We start from the raw sequence: 26,761 nt of genomic DNA, 5'->3' as shown, positions 1-26,761 counted from the left end.
AAGGGTTTGAAAGACTGAAAATGTTGTTAGCTATTTCCCTTGACTTCCCTCGAACTCTTTTCTCTACATTTTTCAAGTCTGGCATCATCCTCAGCAGTGATGGATTTCAAAGAGGAGCAGATAAGATACATTCTCAGTATTTTGTCTCTTTCTCCAATACCCCCAAGCACATCCAGATAACTAAATTACCTTCAAGTAAACTCTCTCAATCTGCAATAACTTGGCCATTTGTGTAATCCTCTCCTGGAGGCTTACCAAATAAGATTTTACAATTCATCTGGGGTAAAATGGCCATCAGTATGGAAATTACACCAAGCCACAATCCTGATAGATGAAAACAATGCAGGAACTTCCCACATTTACTGGCAACAGGTTTGATATCAATAAGAAGCACAAAAGAAGAACATAACAGTCCTTTTTATCCAATCTGAAGCTGGTAATTTTAATTCCGTATCTCTTTGTTAAGGGACTTTTACTAGGCGAAGAGATTCCTGGGAGTCAATTTTTGAGAAATTTACAGTGATCACATATATCAACCAACAATTAAATTTTGTTGTCTGCAGGAGAAACTATCAAGTGGAACAATACTTCCTGGGCTCTTAAACTTCTGAATTCTGTACTTTCATAAAAATCAAAGCAAAAAGATCTTTGCATACAGAAAGTTGAGAAGGCAATGCTTGAATCTGGCTGTGTGGAAAGGTATGAGCTTCATATTCACATATGAAACCCCCAGTTACACTCTGAAGTGGTTACAATCCAGAAGAAGAAAAATACATCTGGTCTTTCACATCTGCAGGTTTAACTTTTATGGATTTGCTTATTTGCTTATTTGCTTAATCTTTAAAAATCTATAGGTTCTCCAACTTCTGCAGGATGCTGACTATAAAGTTGCCCTGAAGGACTTAGACAAGATTCTTAAAGAGGTGTTCTCATGTGTAAAAATATAAAGGGTTTTTAGTAATTGTTTTTCCACTTTTACAAGGGTGCTGTGACCCTAATCCCCACAAAGGTGGAGGATCTACTGTACTGCATAACCAGGATCAATTCTAGACTTAATACAACCATGTCAAAGGAATTTCATGAGGGTCCTGTTATGTACAGTGGAGGATATGGGGTTTAGTTCTCCACCAGCAGCCATTGACAGGCTTAGCCGATAGCAGAAGCTATGGACTAAAGAGAAATTAGGTTCTCTTTCTGTAGCACAATGTGCAATAGAACAATGCAATTTGTGTATGTGTGTGTCAGGAGCAACTTGAGAAACTGCAAGTCACTTCTGGTGTGAGAGAATTGGCCATCTGCAAGGACATTGTCCAGGGGATGTCCTCCCATCATCGGAGGTCGCAACGACCAGCCCAACGTGACTTACTCCATATACCGGGTCCTAGAGAAGTGCACTTGGAAAGGACCAGGCGCAGGGCTTTTTCTATTTCTGCCCCTGCCTTGTGGAATTCCTTGCCGCCCTACATGAGAGCCATGTGTGACTTAGGGCCTTTTACTCTCACACTTAAGACCTGGCTTTTTACTAGAGCATTCGATCTCTGTTAATTTTTAATTTTTGTATGTATGTATTTTATCTTTTATAATTTAGCTGTAAATCGCCTAGAGCATTCTCGGATGGAGGGCGATTAATAAGTTATTAAATGATGATGATGATGATGATGATTTACTATCCTTGTGGGAGGCTTTTCATGTCCCTGCATGGGAAGCTGGAGCTGACAGAGGGAGCTCAACTCACTCTCCCTGGATTCGAACTATCCTGCTGGCACAAGAGTTTAACCCATTGCCCCACTGGAGGCTAACAATGAGAATAAAGCTATTCTATTATATTCTATTCTGTTCCTACTACAGTCGTTGCATTTGCTGTTCTAGATTTTTTCCTAATTCTAAACTCTGATTCATTTCCAGAAGCCAGCAAATCAAAGGCTCATCACCATTCAACTTAATAACAACCAAAACACCCCAAATGCTTTAGTGTAGCCAAAAACAGAAAAGTCCAAATTCTGACACACTGTGACTAGGATAATCAAATAATATAACATTGAGAGAGGTAATTACAAAAGCTATATGCGAAACATATTTCTGGAGAAGAAGAAACATCAACAAAGGTCCCATGATGGCAATTTAGCTCTCAAAAATCCCAAATCGAGATGGAAAATCTTGGCTATACTGTTTACTTTTATGATTCTCTATGAAAGTAGCAGACATAGCAATAAATGACATAACTCTCATTACCATTCCACTCATTCATGCAAGTCACTAATCTTTTCTGCCAGGAAAAATAAACTGGGCAGAATATTCCTGAATGTAAGGCATTGAACCAGCTCAAAAGAGGAAGAAGAAGCTGGGGTGTGTGTGTGGTTCTGGTAAATATTTGCCCAAGTTACACAAAATGGATGAAAACTTTCAAAAACAGTGAAACCACTCTACGGTGATTTCAAGATCCTGTCCTTTCCACAGCATTGAAACATTACGTTTTTTGGGCTGCCACTACAAAAATCCCCCAGTGAACATATATCCATACTGACTAGGGGATTCTGGGAGTGGCAGTCCAAAAAGTAGGTTTCCAAGATCTGCTCCTATTAAGACCATTGCATTTTAATGTTGGTTTTGTCCCTCATACACATTTTTCTCTTCTCCAATCCCCTGAAGCCATACACACCACAAGGGGAAAGACTATTGAAGACACAACAGCATATATTCCCTTTGCTTCCTTCTTTGCAAGAGACTGTGGGCACACCTATTCCCCCGTGAGTGAGCATAATTCAGCTGCACCCTTTCAGCAGCTGGTCGGCACAGGATGGAGTCATGCGGAATGCAATTTACTATAATTCCTGGCAGCCGTTAGAGCTGCACCTTCAATAAACATTGTTTAAACAAGTGTTCAAACAAAAATGGTTTAGTCTCCAGGTTAGCTCACCTCAACTGAATAGAGAGCTTACGAAAAAATGTATCTACAGTTCTGCAACACCCTACTCTTCTTAGGTTTTTAAAGTAACAGCCCTTCCTGCAAATTAAGTGACATGATTAAAAAAAATACCTTGCATTCTGCATTCCGCCATGAACTTAAAAAAAACTGCAATGAAAATAATCTATAATGATACAGATAGCAGTCTTCCCATGTTCACATGTACCAGATCTATGCACAAGATAATGTCACACTCAGGGAAACACTGGGTTTTGTTGTATAACTATAACTAACTAACCCGATTGTGTGCAATATCGAGTGAGTGGGAAGGGAGCAGGACTGTCAAGCACTGAGATGAAGAGATAGCTAGACCTGAAGGAGAGAAGTAGATCAGGAGACAGATAAGAATAGAAAGAACAATTGTTTGGATAGTTCACTTCCTGGTTCACACTGAGAAGTTATTTTTTAATATCCCCAGGCACGGGAATGAGAAGTGCCCACAGAAATCAATGGAGAAGTCAAAAGTGTTAAAGTAGTTAGGATTGGGCGGTGGAATTGCCAACACCGAAGAAAAACAGACACAATTCTTATCAGTAAAAGAAAGAAAGAATTTCTGCTCATTCTTACTGTGAAACATTAATTAAAAACAAGCCTTCTAAGTTTTACAAATACGTTTTTGTATCACTTTCAACAATGCTGCACTTGTTGCCAAACATAATGTATTTCAAAGGTATTAGACTCATAGTGGCTCCTACTAGATGTTGGGCTTAAAAAGTAGCTTATGACAACCTTCCATTATTACTAATTGCTTCTACCCCTATACTGTAAGTTGATCAAGTATCCATCAACTCTGTACAGCAGAATCATAGAAGTCTAATGGTCTGCAGGAGCCCCTGTGTGTAAGAGTTGTTCACTAGCACATCCCTATTACAGATCAGGCAGTGATGAGGCATGGTAGTTATCTGTTCCAGCAATGGAGTTCACTCTTATATTTCAGGAAAAACTGGATCCCATAATTGGGCCCTTAAATGTTGTCTAAAACAAAGCCAGTTTTTCAGCTCCATGTGGAAAGCCAATACTTCACTGGGACTGCACACAGACAGGCTACGCATTTAAGTGTTCCAAAGACATTTAAGTGTTCCAAAAGGAATTTTTTCACTTTAAGGAAGACCCAAGTTAAAGCAGGGCTTTCTGTCTTTGGTTTTTTTTTACCATCCCACTCAGTCACATGATCATGTACCATATGCATACTGAGGATAGACCGCATTATTTGGGGGTTTTGATCATTTCCATGTAAAACATAATTTTATGTTTTCTATTTTCAAAGAGAGAAAGAGAGAGAAGAGCAAAAGAAAGGAAATCAATCCATCTTCCAAAAAAAATCTTATATAATCTGGAAATTTACTTACCAACAACATCAAGGTGGTATGTGTGATTGATGGAGCCGTGTATGTTCTCCACAATGCAGGTATAATTTCCTTTATCTGATGGGACAACACTTTCCATTATAAGACTCCAGTGCTGATTGCGCACCTAGGAGAATTTAAAAATACATATTTTGTACAGTTGGAATTCACTTTTAGTCTCTGTTTCCAAAGACACTGGAACAGTTCACATAACATAATCATCATCATATTTGCACCAATAGATAAAAAAAGAACTCAGGACCCCAGAGACTCAAAAGTCTACACAATGAAATACTACATATCACTGTATCAGCAAGGCTGCCATCACACTGTGACAGGTTGCTGCTGAATTTAGAACACACACACACACACACCACCACCACCAAAAACATGAGAAAATGTTGTTTATCTGGGAAATTCAATTCTGGATACAACACTTGTGATTTCAAGTTCTGAAAAGGACATGCCGGCTCCAGCGAGTACAGTAGGAGCAGAGTGATGCAACTTTAAATTTCAACAAAAGGTGGAGAATAGTGCTGAGCACATGATACATACAGAAAACAGAAACAGCAGTTTCAGCATAGGCTGAAACAACTGTTTCACAGATCTGGCAAGCACGCAAGTCCCATATACATCAGCTCATTTTCAAGCCATTTCTACAGTGCGTGAAATACAGCTTGAGTTGCAATCTAGGCACATTCTGACATGGAAACAAATGCTTCTATAAATGCATACGGTAAAGTTCCTTTCAACTAAAATGCACACTGGTTTCCTGAAGGGAATTAACTTATTGAGAAAATCAATTCAACTCTATACCATGCAGGGAACACAAGCTCTCTTACATTATCAGTTAGCACAAGTCAGTGCCGGTCAATTAATGTGGATGGCATCTGAAAAAACTTGTACCACTACTTACTTCCTTTTAATAACTCGGAGGTTTGTAACTCGGAGACTGCCTGAACTCAGTTTGGCTTGTGTACCATTTCTATGGTGTATTGTCAAAGGCTTCTATGGTGCTTTCTTGGTACAACATAGTCTCAGGGCTAACATGGGGAAGGTCATATATTTCGTAAACCAGTCTACAGTGAGTACCATTATGTAATGTATAGGAGACATATGAGATTATCCACATCTGGCGACCATGCTTCTCACAAGTCACTCATCTTGTACCACAGAATAAGCATAAGGTTCCTTGTCAAAGTGGAGTGAGACTTATGATACAATCCTATATTTGTTTACTTAGAAAGATGTCCCAGTGAGTTCAGTGAAAATATGAGTGATAATTTTGCTTTGTTTCAAAAACTAAATGTGGCAGAAAACAAAAGACAGATTACGCCCATCACAGCAGAGAGAGTTTTGAAAACTTAACTCTTAGGAGTCTAATTTTGAACCTCTGTAGTAATTAAAAAGTTTTTCAAAAATAAGTGAACCAAACTGAGATGTTTATAAGGTGGATCCAGGAGGGAGTAAAACAGATAAACTCATCTATTTTAAATTCACTGGTTCATATTCCTAAGAAGGAATTGCAACCTCATTTGTTGAACACAAATGAGACATTAGGCAAGTTTGAGATAAGTTGGTTTAATATCCAGGCTTGTACAAAAGTAATAATTTCCCTAATCAGACAAATGAACAACATTAGTTAATAAAATGCTAACAGATTTATTTATTTATTTATTTGGAAACTTTTGCATACAAGAGAAGGAAAAGGCATTATCATAACTCAACAAAGATAATAATCTAAGTACAGTCAATGGTTTCTTCCCAGGCTAGACAGAGTTTCCCTAAACATGCATGAACTGGGATTTCTTTCTAATTCTCTCACAGATAGACAATGACCTGAATCTTATCTGTCCTGCATTTTGCACATCTAATTGTCTTCCCCTGGGTTTTTTTTGGGTTTTTTTTTTTTGGGGGGGGGGTGTTTGTTTTTGGTTTTTGTTTTTTATAAAAAAAATACACATTATTTACACTCAACATTTTTGTAAATTATTTTGTGTTGATAGTTGGGCAGGATAAACCTGATCTCTTAAAATCCAGTCTTAAAATAAGAAAAGGAAGCTGTTGTCCTAACAAGGAGTAATTCTGATAACTACTTTGGAAAATAACACAGCCTTACACATAAGATAAATGTTTAGCAATTGCTAGACTGATGGGGGCAGGCGCTTCTACAATGACAATTTTCATTCCATATTCTAAAGTGAGATTGATATTATATCTATATTCCAGTCCACAACTTAAGTCGACTTACGTCATAACAAATAATCACTTTGCTGGTGTTCCTGATGCTATGTTAAGAAATTAAATTTAATGTCAACAAGTTATTCATCTTGTTGACATTGCAAAAAAAAAAGATGGTAAGATCAATCTTTTTTTCCCTCTGACTGACAAGAATGTTAGCTGCAGGGAGATGGCTGAATGAAGCTGTTAGCTGGCTAATAAATCCTCAGATCTAGCAAGCTCATCAGTTCACCCCAGGCAGTGCAGGTTATCACTCCATGCTGATAATGTGTTTTTTAAGGGAGCGGGAAGATCTTTTTTCTCTTTATTAAAATGTGAGAAGTACAAAATTCAATTTACATTATTGAAAAACTTTTTTTGGCCCCAAAGGTGAACTATACTCATGCAAATACAAGCATGACTGAATTCCAGAGGAATTATGTAAAGAAAGTTCATCACCTGGGAGCAGAAAAAAACACTCGGCTAACAAAGGAAGCTTGCCCTTTGTATCACACAAATCATTCATGCATCAACACATTTGAAAAGAAGAAATATTGTTGTTTTCAAAACTAAACATACAGGACAAAATAATGCGTATCTAAACCTAGTAATTCTTGCCAGGCTGACTATAATAATTCTGTCTTTGCTCTTGTGTTGTCTCCACAGTTGACTGCTGCTATTCTACATTATTTTCTAAGACTCTTGTGGGAAATCAGATGTCTGAGGACAGGGAATATAGTCTCAGCTAAGAGTGAATGAGTTTCAACAAGTCACAGTGCATCCATAACACCAGTAATATGTCAAATATAGAAGCGGCATGTGCGGATTAGAAGGAAAGGTCTTATCCCAAAGCTCACAGAAGCTGTTCCATGTCTTGCTCTTTATGCATACATGGCTTAGCGCCAAGATATATGAAAGACTACTTTCTCCCCTAAAAAACCAACTCAAAATCTAAGGTAGATGTCGAGGCACACGTTCTACCACTCCATCAGACTTAGCTGCTGTATACGTGAGGTACGACCATCTCAATTACATCACCCTGACTATAGAACTCCATCCCTTTCAAGTTGCTAGTGCTCAGTGCTATTTCTTTGGTTATTAACTTGGGGATGTCTTTTTTAATTCTTTTATAAACTGTTTTAATTACCCAGTTTTTTACTATTTCAAATAGGACCCTTTCAGTAATTTTAATTTGTTTTTAGCTATGTATTAAACGGTTTAAATGTTTTTATTCACTGTGCATCATGCTAGGCCAAAATAAGGTTTTAAAATGCAAGAAAGCAAACAAGCAAGCAAGGAAGAAAGGCATGCTGCTGACTGATGACAAACCACAAGTTTTTGTACCTAGCTGTAACTAATCATATTTATAAATATTACTTTAAAGCCTTCTACCTCAAAGCAGTAGTTTCTACCACTAGCGTCCTATCTTCCCTGAAGTTTTGAAACATTCTCAAATATACCTAAACTACTCTGAGAAATTATTTGCCCAGAGCTAGTGAACCTTTGGCCCTCCTGACGTTTTGAGCTACAGATCCCACAGCCCATTGTTTATGCTTGCTGAGGCTTCCGCAAGTAGAAACCTAAAACATCTGGAAAGATAAAGGGCCCTCACTCAACTTTCACCATATAACTGCTGACACAGGTGCTTATATAAATTGGGCCAATGGCAATGCAGGTGATACCTTCTGCACTCACAATAATTCAATTACACATACTGTGCTTAACCAGTATTAAAGAGGATGGTCTTCATAGTGACCTTTGATGTATCCCATAAGCAAGCCAACCACTGACTTTATAGAGTTTTGTGCGAGACTCCGGGATGTTGTCTTAGTCAAGCTAGTTTAAAAGGCATTGTATGAAATACACAGCTAGAAATTCAGGATGTTTCAACAGGGGCCAGCAGTTCTGCTCTAAAAACCCTGAATGATTGAGTTTGCTGGGATACAGCAAAAATAAACCCACAACAGAACAATGCCAAAGTAGAAGGGAAGAGCTGCTACTGGGCTCAAAATAATAAAAAGCATATCTTTAAATTTTAAGTAAGAGAAGTGAGTTGCCTGGATGGATTGGAGAAAAGCCATGAGCAAAGATAACACAATTAAACTATTTACAAAGCCAGCCTTCAGATTGTTCCACAGCGTGACATTTGCCCTATGCCTGCCAAACTGGGATAACAGACAAATGTTTTAATTAAAAGGAAAGCAGGAGGCAGGAGAGAGTCGGGCTCCTTAAGCAGGTTTTGACAAGTTCTGAACACAATTCATCTCAGGGCTAAAAATGACAATCCGCTGAGCAAGAGTGTTTAATGAAAACTAGAACTTCAGCTAATGGAACCTTTTCAACTTGCAGACAATGTTTACATTGCCGAATGTTATGACAAGTTCCAAGTTTGCAATGGACTCTTGCAATATTTCCTCAGAGATTTGGTGTCTCTTATTTGCCTTTATTTCTCTCCAGGACATCCCATGACCTAAGCATTAGAATAATATGAGACGAACTCCAGTTCTAATGATAAAAATGTTTGACTTCTCCTTTGTTTAAAATTTCCTGCTAAACGAGTTCCACATAATTGACTTCAACTTAATTCTTACAGAAAAAAATGTGAGAATTCAAATAGAATCTAACACATGCAGTTTCATACTACTATCCACATTTCTTAAGGACTCATCACTCAAAAGAAATCAGAATTTTAAGGGCTGCGTAGATTTGGGGTTCATCACCCCAATGATGGCTGGTGTCCTCCATTCCCATTCACTTTAAAGGAGTTATCCAAAATGCTGGATTTGACTCTCAAAATAAATTCAGCACCTTAATATTTCAGGTTAAAATCCAGAGTAGATTTACATTGGATCCACCAATTGCCACTGTAAAAGACACGTGAAGAAAGCAAAGGCACAGATTTGTCCACAGAAAACATGAAAGAATATAAGTACAGTTTGTTACAGAATGGCTGACAGTAGATATTTCATTTCCACTAACTGAGATGAATAGCTATGTAACTCCTATACATCTACAGATTGAAAAATATCATATATTTACCTAAACCAAACTTTCATGTGTAAAAAGGGATGTGGTAATGTAGCTTATCAAAACACAGCTGTGGAAACAAACACCCTTTCTAATTCTTATAATAATAAGAACTGATAGGACTCAATTTACTTTCTGGGAGGTGAGAAAGCAAAGAGGCTTGTTCACTCTTAGTGACATGCATTATCTTAATACAGTCCCGCATTGAGAGGAGGGTGATAGAAATTCTTCAAAGGACCCATAATGTGTGAAAGTAAGGGGGACTGGACTGAACTGCAAACAAGTCAACCTATGTAAGTAAGTAAGTAAGTAAGTAAGTAAGTAAGAAAGAAAGAAAGAAAGAAAGAAGGAAGGAAAGGGCTCTTTGAAATATAACCTTTACATGTCCTGGAAAACCTAAGAATTCCCAAATGTTTAAAAATCCATATGTTAATATGACATAGACATCATTTACAACAAATGATATGATACATTCATCAAATAAAAAGACACATGACTAAATAAATAAACTATATATATATATATATATATATATATATATATATATATATATATATTTAAAAGGTTTAAATCTCTTGAATCAAGAAAGTATGACTAAAATTAATTCCAGGGTTATCAGGAAGTCTGAATGTTCTTCTTCTAGTTGGCTAGAACATGAGAACAAGATACTGAGTAGTACAATAGGTCAATATTTCCCAACTTCAGAAAATTGCCCAAAGCATTAAAAAATTAATTAAAGTCTAAATGCAGTTGTAGGTGCAAACTAAATCAGTATAACGCTTACAGACATTATACTGATTCCATGTGTTTATCCTTGTTGGGACTATCTATTGTATTTGGACCTGATTCTCAAAAAACGGCATTATTATGCTTCTATTTTATTCATTTTATTAGTTATCTCTAGTCTACTCTATCAATTAATACAGGTCAGAATAATCCCTCCCGTCAGTAATCTATTTAAAAAACTAAGAATACTAATATACCCAATACACCAGCAGTGGAAAATGAAAACTCATCCATGTTTATAACATACAGCTTGAATTTTGCAATCCAAAACTGAGATTCATGCACAGATGTACCTTCTAGGGAATCAGAAGGTTTTTCATCTCTACTCTTCCAGGACAGTATCTGCTTCAGATCCTCAAATGTTAGTTCTGGAACCAAGGAGGAGGCTTCAAAAAATGTTGATTGATTGATTTATTATTTTTGGTGCATGTAATGGAAACCTCTTCGTTTCACCCACAACTTTGGTACATACATGATCAAAGGAGTCTCTACATCCAGTTCATTTCTTTGCACACATACACCACCTGAATCTGTTTTTTATTACTGCAGACTATTCACACACTGCCCTAAAGCATGTGCTTCTGCTAAAGAGATATCAAATTTTCTTAACATACCAGCCATTATATTTTTTTGCTGAAAGTGTGGTTCTTAACCTAGGCATGACATTCAGTTCCACTGAGACTCCAGAGTGGAATGTGGCTTGTGAACACCACATACCCCTACTAATCACTATGTGTATGTAGTAGCTATGTACTTTCAAAGTAACTCAGCTTTTTTCACTTCCTTTCTTGCATTCAAGCTAGCTTTTTTTAAAAAATCAGCATTATATTTTTATAATGTTGGATGGGATCCTCTCTTGACAAAGAATAGAAGCTCTCCAAGGAAAGTATGAAGGAGCCACTTGTCTATTTGACTTCAGACTTGTCTATTTGACTTTGGCAGTTTGGCTAAAAACATTCTCTGGAAACATTCCCTTCAAACTTGACCAGGATATGCTGCCAAGAAGAAGCTGGCAAAGGCTGAAGAAGACCCTTGTCAGTTGCACACCTGCAGCAAATCTAGCCAAAGACTCAAGGTAAAGTCTGACAGGTTTTTTATTTATTTATCTAAGTTCATTGCTGGCTTTCTGAGCATCATCGTCACAAGGATGCTTCTCTGAGGAGTGCCAAACTTTAGCAAATTTATTTCCTTTCTTCCTACCTGCAGGTCGTTGTTTTTTTTTCTCCTTCCTGTGGGTTCTACCATTTCTTTTTCAGCACAGGACCAAAATATCATACATCACAATTTATAAGGGAGGCCTTAAACAACTATAGACTAAACCTGCCACACTGAAGCAAGCTCATTCTTTCTGACCTGCTTGGTTTTACTCGTTATGCCATATAGATGGAATATGATGCTATATTTGGATGTGCGGGTGTGCTCCAATAATGGAAAACTCTTCTAAAAGGTAATGCTACAGCACCTTTCCCAACTAAGAAATATAAATCAGAGGGAGCAACACTCTTTTACTGACCCAATTTATTTCAATAGAGATATAGTGAAAGGTTCAAAAACAGTTTATCAGGTGGAAGTGGAAAAGCAGCTAATTCTGCACTATTTTAAAAGCTGACCTGTTTACAAAAGCAATTTTCCCTACTCACCTAGGAAAAAGAATGGATGGCTGCTATCAGTTGTACCCACTTTGCAATGAAATATTGCTTCTTTTGTACTTTGGAGACAGTTTCAGTTCATTCCATAAATGTATATAGAGCACTTGCAAGGACTGAAGCAGCAAACGGTGCTCTCAGCTTACACACTTTTGTGTATATGTGTCTAGAAAGACTCCAGACAAGAAATGGAACATGGCATGTTACCTCACTTCCAATCCTATCAATCATAGAGATAATTATTGGTTGCTAGCACTATTACACCAGAACAGAAAATGCTCTTTTGGAAAACAGTTGCCATGGTTCCCAACCTTTTTCTTTTACCAGGGACCACTTGACCAGGGACCACCTTGACCAGCATTAGTACCAAAAGGGTTATGAATCGGTTTTTGGTCAACTTTAGATTTGGTTTGGTTATTTGGGGTGCTGATTCAGAAAATTGCATTGGATAGACCACATCAACTCTAGTTTCAGATACAGAACATATGCAATCCAGTAGTTGCCATCTGCTCACTCACAGAAAGCTATTTTTAATAATCTAGAGTAAATGTGGTAGTACTTATAAGAGGGTTTTATGAAACCATTCACTCTCGTTGCCGCATGGTTTTGAAGCAACGGCATAATAATGGTGAGGCCACAGACCGTATTTTTGTTCCTGTGGACCATGGACCGCAGGTTGGGAACCACTGTACTAAAGCATTAAATCTGGTAGTGCTGGCAGTTGTTACAGAAGCACAAGAACAACATAGATCTATGAACATCTGGAGGTTAGCAACCGCAACTCAAAGAACTATTTTATGTGCATTCAAATTCTTGAGAATACATGGTCAGTGCTCCAAATCAGGAGATTATTACCAGGAACACCTTTATAATTTAAAGGTAAAATAGGTCATTGAATGTTCATACAGCCAAATTGTATTTGCAAGAATTCATTTGGTGTGTGGTGAAGTGAGGAAACTTGGCACAATGTCCCAAGACAACCATTTCTCAAAATTACAAGTCTACAGAATTAGATATTGGGTTCTTTGGTTCCACAGCCTTTTTGATTATATTGTACACATCTCCATTTGCCCACAGTGTGTACGACAAAGATGGAGGCAAAAATTTTAAAAACTCTATTCTGAATCAAGTTAGAATAGAATCAGATTTCTGCTATGACTCTTAAACAATTATGAAATAATGTCAAATTGTAAACCATAGGTAGGCAATATGTGGTACATGGCCTAGATGTGTTCTTTTTTGTTGTCCAACACCACTCTGTGCTACTGAATATAAAGTCATGGGATCAAACATTGGCAGTACAGTGGGGAACATCAAGCCATTTCATCCTTTTTTTAAAAGTGCACAGGGGGCATGGAGTTGGTTTTTAAAACAAATCATGCTTCCAGGGCCTTCCAGGAGTTCAATTTTATTCCAAAGTGCAGTCTGTGCCACTTTTATAAAACAACTGTATCTTTTTGTTAACATCATTTGTGCACAATCAATGGCAAATTTGGTGCTGCTGAAATGGCAGTAGAATACAGTATTTGGTGGATTGAGAAGAGTTTCATCATTTCTCCATCCCTGAAAAATTCCAAATACTGTATTCTGTTTCATTAATCCCATTACTCTAAAATTCAGGTATGTTGTGTGCAATCTGACATGCTATTTTCAAAACATTTGTTTAAGTATTTAAGGAACTGCAACTTTCTCCTTTGAGATAAACACCTACACAAAATTTCACCCTAAAAGATGGAACACCCATTAGATGTGAACTGAGTTTCGTTAATGATCTGAAACAAGACTGCCTTCTTTAATTGGTTTCATTTTACACTGTCATCCCTAACAGAAGTGTGTAATTTTGACCGGCAGCCAATTCATCTATGCTTTTTTTTTTTGCTTTTTTTTTGGTATTACGAAAGGCAAGAGGTGTTGGCAGGTGCACCCTCATATTTTATGAAGTAAGCAAATCTTGTTAGAAACGTCTCCTTCATTAATGTTCATCTGGAACATTTGCACACCTTTTTCTCTGGAAAAATTGGCACTTTCTTTTTTAAAAAAAAAACTGGTTGAAGGGGAAGAAATAAAGATTTTTTTTTAAGCCGGTCTTCTTCAGCATTTGCAGAATGAATACTTTGATAGTTTATTCATAAACTGTGCTAAGGCCTATACCAGACCCTAGTAAGAAAACCACAGAGGGCAGTAAACAGCTGAAACAAATTGGCCATTGTAGATTTACAAACTGAATTTAAGTATTTGTGCACTTGAACAAATATATGAATTCATGTTTTCAGAATTCCTATAATGAGAAACAACTTAACTGGAACTTTTAGAAAATCCGTACAGGCGGTTGAAAAGTATTATAGCCCTCACCAACCATCTTTGAGGGCAGCTGGATTCCCAAGGGACCAGTCAAGTTGCAATAGCTGTGCTGTTATAACAGGTCTCCATGCACAATGCCTACTTTTAGTCCGGAACGACCTAGTTAGTCAAGTTTATTTCTTTTCCAACCCAGGTTTTGCTCCTTTGTAAGGTACAAATTATATCCACACATGTTAAAATCTTGAGCGTCATAGCTGACTTTGAAAGTGTCCTTGCAGTTCTATCATCCTGCTTTAGGTATTTTCCATTAGTAACATAACAACAATAACAGCAACTTTATTTGTATACCACCCTATCTGAATGAATTCAAAAAGAAAATCTTTTTTGCGAGCAAAATCAATACAGTAGATTAATCAGGAATGCACAGTTCTAGCTACCTGTATTTTGTAAAATAAGATATGTCATAACAATTTATCCTTTGAGTCCTACCCACAATGACATGTACATATATGTGTATTTTCTACATTGGGAAGCATGCCACAACTGGTAATTGCGCTTGTACAGTTAGTGATATGTGAGACAGACTAATTGGAGTGAGCCCATAATTTGGAATACGGTATGACTCCCATACCTTCGGGACTGGTACCCACAATTTCACCTACCCACATCCAACAAAATGTGTCCTCTCTAGGTAATCCTAAATTACTCCAGAGTCATGTTGAAGGATCTAGCAAATTCCTAGATATGATACCTCTTTAGGAATTTTCTAAAGCAGTTCTCGTTCTGTGGAACCCCAGATGTTTTGGCCTTCAACTCCCAGAAATCCTAACAGCTGGTAAACTGGGTAGGATTTCTGGAAGTTATAGGCCAAAACACCTGGGGATCCACAGGCTGAGAACCGCGGTTCTACAATAGCCTCTGGCAGAAGGCACTCACTTCAATAGGAATCAGTATTTTCCATAATTTACCATTTCCACAGAACATAGCCCGCATGGGTACTGGGATAGTACTGCATGTTCTACTTCAAGCAAAGATTTACTTGAGTCAGATTCATTTCTTGCGGGAGTTTTATTTATTTATTTAATGGTTTAAGATGGGGTTGTGAGGAATGTTTTGTTTTCTCTATTATGCAAAGTTCTCCCATTTTTTGCTGTTAGCCTCTGAAGAAAAATATCATCAAATCTTGCTCTCTCCCCACCCATTAGACTACGATAGGTATTTACCTTTTAAAATCAATGCTATCTTGGCATTCTCACTAACCTTTCAAGATGTTCTTCCTAATAGGTAACTCAGAAAGTATTAATCTGATGCTACTTGAAATTCAAACAAACTTTTCTCAGTAACTGCAGTTAGTTTCCCTCAGAACCTTGCTTCTCATGTCTTATTTCACAGACCATAAAATTTGCTAAAATAGTGCTCCCGCTCCTTTATTAAGTGTGTGCCAATCAACAAGTAATGCAACTTTGCTCTCCTTTGTTCTGGAAGCTGGAAGAGTGCAGGCAGTCATAGCTCAAAAGGACAGACTGTTAAGAACACACTGATGAAGGTTTTCCTTGTTGTTTTACCAATAACCTCTGAGACTCAGCAAGAGTTCCATTCACAAAGCCTGACCTTTTGATAAATTGACCTCACAAAGCCAGTAAACAGAAAGCAAGAATTCATAAAAAGCTTCAAACAAAATCTTTTTGAGGTTACGCTATGTACTTCACAGCTTGGAAAAATGTTCATAGACTCCAACATTTCACAGATGAAAAGCAGGACACATGTTTCCAAAGAACTTTAAATTTGGTTCAAAATGGTAAAAGTTATTAATAAAAGACCATAAAAGCTAAAAGAGGCAGCAGCAGTTTGCTTTTGCCTGAATATCCAGAGAAATGCTATGGTTCACCTCTTCCTTCTCATGAATTTACAGAGCATGCATCTACACTGTAGAAGCAATTCAGGTTGACACTGCTTTAACTGTCATCTATCAATGCTATGGAATCATGGGAGTTGACATTCCATAGTTCTTTAGCCCTCTCTGCCAAAGAGTGCTAGTGCCTCACCAAACTAGAATTCCCTGGATTCCAGAGCATTCAACCATGACAATTAAAGTGGTGTCAACCTGCATTAGTTCTACAGTGTAGAGATGAACCCTGAGTGCAATTGTATTTTGAGCTCAGTTTGCTGCAAGTGAAATAAGCTGAAAAGGAAAGTGGAAAATGGAAAGCAAGGAGAGAAGCTGGAACATTAAAAAAACAGAGAAAATGGGACAGCAGGTGATTAATTGGGACTGTCCAAGCCAAACTGGAACATTTGGGGAATTTTTCCGTTGTGATATTTTTGCCACCTTAGTGACCTTAGAGCAGCAGTTCCCAAACTTTGTTTTTGCCATGGAACCCTCATTGAATCATAGAGTTGGAAGAGACCTCATGGGCCATCCAGTCCAACCCCCTGCCAAGAAGCAGGAAAATCACATTCAAAGCACGCCCGACAGATGGCCATCCAGCTTCTGTTTAAAAGCCTCCAAAGACGGAGCCTCCAGCAAACTCTAGGACAGAGTTCCACCGTTGAACAGCTCTCACAGTCAGGACGTTCTTCCTAATGTTCAGATGGAATCCCCTTTCTTGTAGTTTGAAGCCACTGTTTCGCATCCTGGTCTCCAGGGCAGGAGAAAGCAAGCTTGCTCCCTCCTCCCAATGACTTCCTATCATGTCTCCTCTCAGCCTTCTCTTCTGAAGGCTAAACATGCCCAGCCCTTAAAGCTGCTCCTCATGGGACTTGTTCTCCAGATCCTTGATCATTTTAGTCACCCTCCTCTGGACACATTCCAGCTTGTCAACATCTCTTTTCAATCGTAGTGCCCAGAATTGGACACAGTATTCCAGATGTGGTCTAACCAAGGCAGAATAGAGACTTCCCTGGATCTAGATACTCTTATTGATGAAGACTTGTTTCCCCACAGAACTCTAATTCCCTCCTTAAACACTATGAACTTTTTCCCCTGTTGCATTATTATTTTGTATAATGTAGGTGTTAGAAATAAAGAGATTCAAATTCTGTTTTTCAGAAGAGGTATATTGAATTTCAATAAGATCTTCACACTGGTACTGACTTTTTCAAGGATTTTTTTTCAAGGATTTTTTTCAAAGATTTTTAAAAGGTTTTTTGCAGAAGCCGTGTAATGCTTTTGTGGAACTCTAGGGTTCTAAAGAGCACAGTTGCTTCCTTAGACAAGCATATCTGTCATCCACTAAACCACAAAATCACAAATTGATGTCCTACCTTGTATCCACCAATGCGATGCTCTTGCTTAAATTCCTTCCCATTTTTTAACCACCTCATGGTTGGCATAGGGTTTCCTGTAGCCGGACAACGGAACTTTACAGTGTTAGCTGCTGGGACTGCATGTAAACGCTTCTCCATTTTATCAGTTTGAGTCCACTTAGGTCCTTCTGTTGCCAAAAATGAACAAAAGAGGAAGAGAATTAGAGAAACGGTAATGAACCCAAATTCCAACACAAATGCTTATGACTTGCATATATCTCCACAACTTTTTAGGAGGAGCACTGATGTTCTATGCTGTTGATTTATGTCGCCTCTGGAAAAACACAAGACACTTGAAGACCTTAGACATTTCAGTGTGTACCTAGAGACAAAAATCTGGCCTGCTTCAACTGGAATTGTTGCTTCCAATTCAGGTGCTAGAGTAATTAAGGAAAAGTTGATTCAAGCAAGGAAATCATATTTTTCCAACTGTTATCTTACTCCAGTCATGCTTGGGCTGAATAGGAGCCTTTCTGAATAAGAGTAACTAAGTCTATATATTATAAAATAAAGACAATCTGAATTTTTGAATATTTATTGAAAATTGTTTTATTCTTCTGTGGTTCCACTATTGGCAATAACAACTTTCTTCTTCAAAACACATCTTCTAAAAACTGTATTTTTAAAGGAAAGAATAATGCTAGTGACTCTTCATCTGAGCAGGAACAACTGTCTCGTATTGCCTGGACTATTGAACTCTCAGTGGGGAATTGCCACAGTTCTTCATGGAGACAAGAATGTCCAGAGCTAGTTTTCCCACAATGATGGTTAAAATAATTTAGACTCAAGTCTGATTCTTCTTTTACATTGGCATAAATATGTTAGTGGTTTTGAATATTTCAGAAGAACACTATTTTAATCAAGATTGCCCAAGCCTGTTACACTACAATAACAGTTGTCCAACCCACTGTGCCATCCCTAGGACTGTTGAGCAATCTTTAACTACCCATAGCTCTGCACAAATATGTTAAATCTTCTTGCAATCAGGTATAACTCTAATGTAGCTATATTATTGTCATAATTGTATGCAATGCTACTGGGAACAGGATCTTACATTCATTAACACAAAGATTACAGAGATTACCTGGACTATTTACAGTGCTGCCAATCATGTGTACAATGTGATTAGGATTTTTTGCCAGAATTTGTGGGGAAGAAATAACAACTAAGTTCCTCCACCACAGTCAATTATTAAAATATTCAGTTTAATCCTGTTTTATTTGACAGCAGCCTAGATACCATGTTGGAGAGACAAATGAGAAACAGTCTCATAACATGTTGCAGAGAACAGCTACCTAGGAATCTACAGAACAGTTGATGCTATGCAGGCTACCAACAGGAAATGTATGTTTTTCAGACTGCAGAATTTTTCAAAGGAATTAACAAGATTCTAATGGTCTGAGTCTAAAAGGATACTCAAAAGGTGGCCTCTTGACGTACCAACCTGCCTCCTTCCCAAGGTGAGGAGAAGGAGAGAGAGACCCTACTCTGTGTCATATCTAGAGAAAAGATGTGCGTGATGATGCCAAGATGCAGGTCCTCTCAGGTTCTAGCAGCGAGATGCCTCTTAATAAGAATAATACCACAAACACCAAAGCTGAAGAACACTCTAATTACACCTCCACATAAAAAATTATATAACTACAATTTTATGATTATCAAAAGGCCTATCATAACTAGATGAATGAACCATGGTGGTTACCAAAAAAAGAAAACAAATTAGAAAGCATAACACCTATTTTGGCTTAGTTACAATTACAATGAGCTGGCAAAGCAGAGGTTTTCAATAGCTATCCAAGAGCGCAGCCACCAGCGATCTGAACTGTTTCCTGGAGATAATGGAAATTTGATTAACGACACAGTAATATCATGGCCATGTTTAATTTAGTCCACTCATGTACCTGTTCAAAAATTCAAGATCGAAATCTCCTTAACAGTAGGGACATTTAATTATTTTATAATAGATCCTTCCTCAAAGAAATCAATTTACTAGTAAATCAATTTACTATGGAATTTTTTAGGACCAGAGGGGTCAAGAAACACCACTACTCCTCTCTGAGCCCTACTTCGTTTCCTTTATTAGCAGCCTGCTGCTCCATAACAAACAAATCTTTCTATTCTTCAAACATTTGTGGTTGTTCTTGAAATCTGACCACAACCAAAATTCTTGCACCCCACTTCACCCTCCCCACAAAAATAAAATAAAAATACAGCTGGGGAGGAGTACAGTAACAGACTCTTTTAACAGGCCTTCCCACCCAAAGAAAACATCCATAAACATTAACAATTATTCAAAAAATGATAAATGACTACATTTGCTTTAGCCTGGAGCTTTTAAAGTTAATTAACTGGGGAGAAATCAATGGATATTTGAACATGCCATTACAAGTGCAACATCAGGCATGTTATAAATATTTAAAATTTAACCCTGGTACCAAAAATGCTTCACTATCCCAAAAGGTATGTAGGGGAAAGAACTATTAAAATGGCTTTCATAGGAAGAAAACTGTAGGAAAGCTACAACAAATCTAGAAAACCAAAATAAAGTCAACAATGAAAACAAAAAGGTTCATCTAAAAAGAATGCTATGAAGCACTGATGCATAATGAGTACTTTTTTTTTTTACTTTGGCACTAGCATGTTCCAAAAAGCAGTTCAAACAAATAATACTGCTGGAACAAATCCCAAATTCCTGATAAAAGTTAATCCAAATTGGGCATGTACAGCATTGGTATTAAAGTATCAGAGCTTGCGTGGGCTGCTATAATTACAAATACTCAAGAATAGTGGTGATTCTTTCAGTGCTGCAAACACTGTAACATCAGTGTTATATATATTTTGCCAAGAGATTCCCCGAGTTCTTATTAGAAGATTTCTACTCACTTGGCTCATCTGTTTCCGAGACTTCTCACAACTATAATAGGAATACCTTTGAGAATCTGTGCAGTGAATTGAGAAGTCTACTAGAGGGTTTTGGCAATCTGTTGCCTTTCATCCAAATTTTGAGACAAAGATGTTCTCTCCTTTGAAAATACTGAAGCAGCTTAATCAGTATGTTTCTTTTCAAATTTCAGACAGACATAGAATCACCACAGGATGAGAGAGGGTTAAATATTTTGCACTAAAAGCAAGCAAGGGCCTTCACTGAGCTCTTTCATGCCCAATGTTGTGACTCACGTGTCCAAGCATGAGCCATCCTGTGATAATATTCTCTATCCAACAACCTGACAATGACCCTGTCAGCCCACGGCCATTTAACATAAAGATGTTGACCTTCAAAATGAAATCTGAGAGAGATAAAAAGTGTCATAAGGGGCTCCCATTGAAACCGATTTTATGGCCAGAGATCTCTATTTTCTGCTGCTACTTCCTTTGCATTTTGAAGTAAAAAATAAGCATTTCAACAACAGGTGGTAGTCATAAAACACCAATTCAGGATGTTGCCTGGATTAATCTAAACAATTTTTTTTGCAGTGAGAGTATCTGCCTACATATTAGGCACCACTAATTCATTTCCAATGCACATTTTTAGAGAGATATAGTGATAAATCTGTCACCACAAAACTGCTGTAAAAATGTTTAAATCCACATACAATATATGATTCATACATGAATCATACATGTAAAAAGAGCCCTCTTACATGTGCACACGTTTACACTTATACTAGATAGTTTTTAAAGCAACAAGACAGCATTATATATGCACATGATAGTTTAAGTCAGTGGTAGTTAGTAAAATCAACTGTGGTGTTTAGGCTGAACATTACATGAGCTAACCAAGATGCTGAACTAACTTTGGGAATACAGTGTTCTCTTGCCACTTCACGGTTCGCTTTTAGCAGACTCACTGTTTTGCGGGTTTCTGAAAATATTACTAAAAAAATTAAATATTAAATATTTACGTCCAGTGGAGGCCAGTGACCCTGAAAGTGTGGCGGCCTGAGGCACAGCGGGGAAGCCCTGCCTCCCTGGCCTGCTGCTGCCTGCATGGCTCCAGAGGCTCTGCAAAGGCCAGGGAGGCAGGCAGGCATCCTTGGGATGGGCCAGGACGTGGGTAAGGAGGTGCAGGTAAGAAAATATATAAAATATATACAATAATGTATAAATATTAAAATTAATATGGTGTCCCTACTTTGCGGATTTTCACTTATCGCAGGTGGTCCTGGAACGGAACACTCATGATAAGTGCTTATTTCTTTACATGCAATTCTTCATTCCAAACAGAATCCTCAAAATTCTTTATTTATAATTCTAGCCAAAATCTCTCTAGATTATGGATAGAGAATCTTTGGTTATCTAGATGTTTTGGATTATAAACCTTGTCAAGCAGGAAGAGCTGCTGGATTTGCTCTACATGGCATTTGGATAGCTATCCACAGCATTCAGTGGAACCACCTTCCATTCATAGTGCCACATTCTGATCTACCCATTCCTCCTTCAGCATGGTCCAGGGTTAGGTGTGCCCTATGGGCTTTCCTGTGGACTGCTGACCATTTGAATTTGGCTTTACAATCTGAACATTTGACAAAACAGTGCTACTGGAATGTGAGGGTGGAAAACTGGCAATATCATCATGCCTCCTAGTTCCTGACATTAGGCACATCATGTTACCATTTCAATCAGCATATAGACCAGCATTTCCCAAATTGTGGTCCTCCAGGTGTTTTGGACTTCCAGGATCGCTGATCATTGACCAAAGCAGCCAAGGCTTCTGGGGGAGTCGAATTTGGGGATCACAGATCTAGACAAACTGTACAGATATCTATACAGAGGAAGTCATTATGGAGACCTCCATACAGAAGCCAGAACCCTATGCAACTCAGGTTCTAGATCACATGACGATGTCTTCTCTCCAAATATCTATGCATTAGTTCCAACAGCACTTGCCAATCACTTATCAGAGAGAAAACACAGCAGGGTTTCAAGATCATTTCCAAATGCAGCAAAATAAGGTAGTACCCTAAAGTGACAGACTTCTAAGCATTATTATTTCAGAAAAGCATATTATCATTTGCTTGTGTATTTTAATATTCTCCCTAATTTTTCTCTCAAATGGAGGCAGCGCTTTGCTTGCAAATGCTGTACACAAATGTTAAAACCTAGAGTCATAGAATGTGAAGGGGCCTTATGGGCCATTAGGTCAATTCCCCTCCTCAACGCAGGATCTCCAATTATAGCATATATTTAACTGCCCAGCCTCCTTTAGAAGACATCTAGAGAAGGAGACCCTACTGTAATTTAAAACAGTGCATTCCACTGTCAAATTGCTTTTAACGTCAGAGATGGATGGACCCCACAACCTCTCCAGGCAACTGGTTCAATTGCCCAAATGCTCTCATTGTCAAGAGATTCCTTAAAATCTATCCTACCATAATTTGAAGCCATTGGACCTAGTTCTACTCACTGATGCACTAGCAAACAAGCCTTCACACTCCTTTTTGTAACTGCCCTTGGACTATTTAAAGAACACAAATATGTCTCAGTCTTCTCTTCCTATGAATCTTACCCTATAAACTCTGTATCAAGGGATGAAATTCCTGAAGAAATATTGGGTTTTTAATTATTTACACTTCAACTTCAACGTATGCAAGCATCATGTGTTTACTAAACTTTCAACCATAAATTATACACTCTTTGGGGCTAGGATACATAATCCAGCCTCTATATAAAAGCATTACATTTCCTCCTTCTATTTCTACAATATAAGTTTATATTAACTCAAATTCATGACTCTTATTTACGAGTTGTCATTACAAAAGAACACAAATCAGATCCAAAAATGAGGGAACAGGAGGCTTTTGGAACTTCAAGAAACCGTATAAAACATTTAATTAACAAAAGGATTGCTATAAGGTTAGTGTCAACTAAGAAAAAATTAAAAAGCACGCATGACAATAGAAAAAGTTTATTTCCAAGTTTCAAAGGCTAGAAATGTACTAGAAAAGAGAAAATAGATGCAAGCAAGTAGAATGCTGCTTCTAACAGATAGCTCATGCATTCAACAACCAAAGAATATTTGAGAAGAGGATCGAAGGATAGGAAAGGTATCTTTCTACAACCTACCAAGCAATTTCAGAAGTTTTAATTACTTACTGATTGGGTTGTTGTCATTCACAAAATCCTCAGAGCCATCATTGTCGTCTTCATCATCTCCAGATGAAAGAACATCTGAAGTTTAAAACATTTCAAAATGTTGTTCATCTGCTAAATATTGTAAGCAAACGCAACTATTTTCTATAGTCTGTTTTTTAAAAAATTACTTCAGGGACAAATTGTCTTGACAGGAAGCAATATCGCATGCTTCAAAAATGAATATGCTCCTAATAAATCATGGAGAAGCCTCAATCCAACAAAGCTATAGTTTTGTGTGAAGACTGTGTGCACAGCTGGAGATGACTCTGAAGCACCTGCTGCTTAGGAACATCCAGCTGCATGTATTTACATATATATTTCTTGGATCATGGCCACAGCAGTTTCAAAATAAAGTTTTTATCTCCTACAAAACTGATCAACAAGAATGACTAGTACTACTTATAATAGGAGGTGGCACTCATACTTGAAGACATGTGTGTGTTGATCTGGGTAAAAAAATATCAGCATGATCACAAGAACACCAATTATGTCATACCATGCCTGCTTAAGGACAATTTTCAAGTATGTTGGATTTCAGAATTCCAGATAAGAGATGCTCAACCTGTACTTCATCTAAACTATCTGCAGGATAACTTTTGGGAATATGAATGCACACAGTCAAAATATCCAGGAGATAAAAAAGCATGTAAAACCTACAAGAATGTAGTAAGTACTATAACAGATTGAATGAACAAAACAGTTTTTGTCCAGTAGCCTAACACAGATCAGCACTGACATCTTCTGAACCTTTAAGAAGACATTGTATAGTCAGAATACACTGTAACTGATAATGACTGTTTCTATGATTACTCTTTTCAACAGATATGACATCTATGGCAGGATTGTTTCTGTGTAGTTAAAGCAACAGTTTAGCAAACTCACCTGTAATATTGGTAATGAAGTAGAGAGTCTCACTGTCTACAGTACAAGCATAAAGGCCTGAATCTCTGGGAGTAGTATCTTTAATCCATAAGAATTCCCCACTGATGACTGTTCTATTGTTGGGCCCCAAATGGACCCCATCTTTAGTCCAAATGATCATGGTGGCATCTTTCAGTTGGCAGTGCAACTTCAGAGTTTCTCCTGGAAGTACAGTGTGTGCCTCAGGCTGAGAGATCTGATATTTGGTTGGTGGCTCTGCAGAAGCGGAAGATAGGTGGGCACAGAAGAAGGGGGAAGGGATAAAAGCGAGGAAACAAAATGTCCAACAACTGTCAATAAAGGCACTCCCATCTATTTAAAAGTGTGTTCCTCACTTCTTTTGAAAATCAAAAGTGGCGGACATTGCCCAAATTTGGAAAAGACAAAAGGTCCTGGTGAAATCAAAATAAGGTTTTCTCCAGGACCAAAATAAGAGGAGATGTGATGGGGAAGTGGCTGCATTGCACAAAAATATTTAATATTGGGAACTGGGCTTGGTCCAGAAAATGAAACTGAAACTGGAAGCTTGACTTTAAAAATTGCAGTAACACAATCACTGTAACTGATGAAAGTAAGCTCTGAGCTTACAAATAATCATGCTGCAATAAATTATTTTTGGTGCCATGGAGCACTCTGGCTTCTTTGCTACAATACTTGTCTCACACCACTGAGAGCACACAAGGTATCAACAGTGGTTCCCAGGTGTTTTGGCCTACAACTCCCAGAAATTCCAACTAGTTTACCAGCTGTTAGGATTTCAGGGAGTTGAAGGCCAAAACATCTGGGGATCCACAGGTTGAGAACCACTGTATTAGAAGAATTTGCACCTGTGTTTCTCACATTGTGAGAAAGGGGAAAATATAAATTAAATTAAATTAAAACATTTCTAGAACATGGGCAAGTTGTAAACCAAATTATGAAGACCACATATCACTAACAAGTCACATCAGTGGTAATAATTTGCAACAAGTTTTGGAAGCAAGCCGCCAAAAATATTGCAGCCTGCAAAATCAATTGAGTCTTCATGAGTAAAGATGGGATCTGAGGCAGATTAGTGTTTTGCTGCACTTGTCCATTTTTGGGAGAAACCTTGTAATACTAATGTTTTAGTCTATTCACAGGATAAGGGAAGCAAGGGATGAGCCTATGAACTCTGATCTTCCCCAACTGCTATCTATATTGCACTTCATGAGCTAGAATCAAAGATTTGCTATCTTCTATCTTTGTGGCAGTGTATAGGAATTAAGGAATCTAATACAAGAAGCCTCTATGGCTCCCTGTTGCAAATATTTACCTCAACTCATGATGGGCAATGAAAAAAATGACAGAGAGGGAGAGGGCTAGAAGGTCATCTCCATTCTCCCTTATCTTATAAGTCATTTCAATATCTAAGTAATGCCTGGCCCTTCACAGACATCCCAAAAACACAACAAAGTTTTGCATCTGATGATGAACACAAACACGTGAAAGAAGGAAATAAATATCCAAATTCATGCTGACAGACTTATCCTGTCCTAACACCTCCACAAATTAACATAGCAAAGCTTATTTCTCCAAGATACAAATGTTCCTGATAACTTTATTCATTTGCACCATCAAGTAAAAGTCATCCTTATTTGTTCACAAAATAAGATCACAGTTGCTCTTTTTAAGTACTCAGAAGGCTCAAGACACTTTAACAAACAAATATTAACACTTTCCACCTTTAGATGTTAAAACTGGTTCTTAAATATTTCAACAGCTCCAAATTCTTTGACAAGCAAGTGTTCTGTGAACTCAACTTTTGTCTTTTTTTTTTTCTTTGAAAACTTGTAGGGCTAATTATGGATAATCTCAGTAAACTGTACAGGTGTTACATTTTGCACCCACAGAGGATTATTAGGGAACAAAGGAGCATTCTCCAGATGGTGAAAGGCTTGTGTGAGAGATAGACAGATAGATTAGATAGCAGGAAAAAGTTAAATCCAAAAATATATAGAGAAAATATCAAAAATGTTAGGCTTGGTGACACTTCAACACTAAGAAGAATTCCTTATTTTACAGAATAGTACTTGACACTATTCTATATAACTACTTCAGGTCACTCAATCTGGGATAGTAAATATTGTTTT

At 37.7% G+C, this 26,761-nt stretch overlaps 1 protein-coding gene across 8 annotated transcripts in view; it reads right to left on the bottom strand.

The window, feature by feature from the left end:
• The window catches only part of FGFR2 (fibroblast growth factor receptor 2), a 167,637-nt gene that overhangs the window by 63,861 nt on the left and 77,015 nt on the right, over positions 1-26,761 (bottom strand). For 5 of the 8 annotated variants that reach the window (XM_067465800.1, XM_060768547.2, XM_067465799.1 and 2 more), the window contains exons 3-6: positions 24,612-24,866; positions 23,691-23,765; positions 17,556-17,725; positions 4,315-4,438 (exon numbers count right to left, since the gene is read on the bottom strand). In XM_067465800.1, coding sequence (XP_067321901.1) covers positions 4,315-4,438; positions 17,556-17,725; positions 23,691-23,765; positions 24,612-24,866 — 624 coding nt within the window. The remainder of the gene's footprint in view (positions 1-4,314; positions 4,439-17,555; positions 17,726-23,690; positions 23,766-24,611; positions 24,867-26,761) is intronic. The other 3 variants (XM_067465802.1, XM_067465801.1, XM_060768553.2) reach the window with 1 other exon arrangement.

Source organism: Anolis sagrei, chromosome 3 (genome assembly GCF_037176765.1).
Source record: "Anolis sagrei isolate rAnoSag1 chromosome 3, rAnoSag1.mat, whole genome shotgun sequence".
Taxonomy (NCBI): domain Eukaryota; kingdom Metazoa; phylum Chordata; class Lepidosauria; order Squamata; family Dactyloidae; genus Anolis; species Anolis sagrei.
The sequence above is the reverse complement of the archived record's forward strand: the minus strand, read 5'-3'. Positions and strand labels throughout refer to the sequence as shown.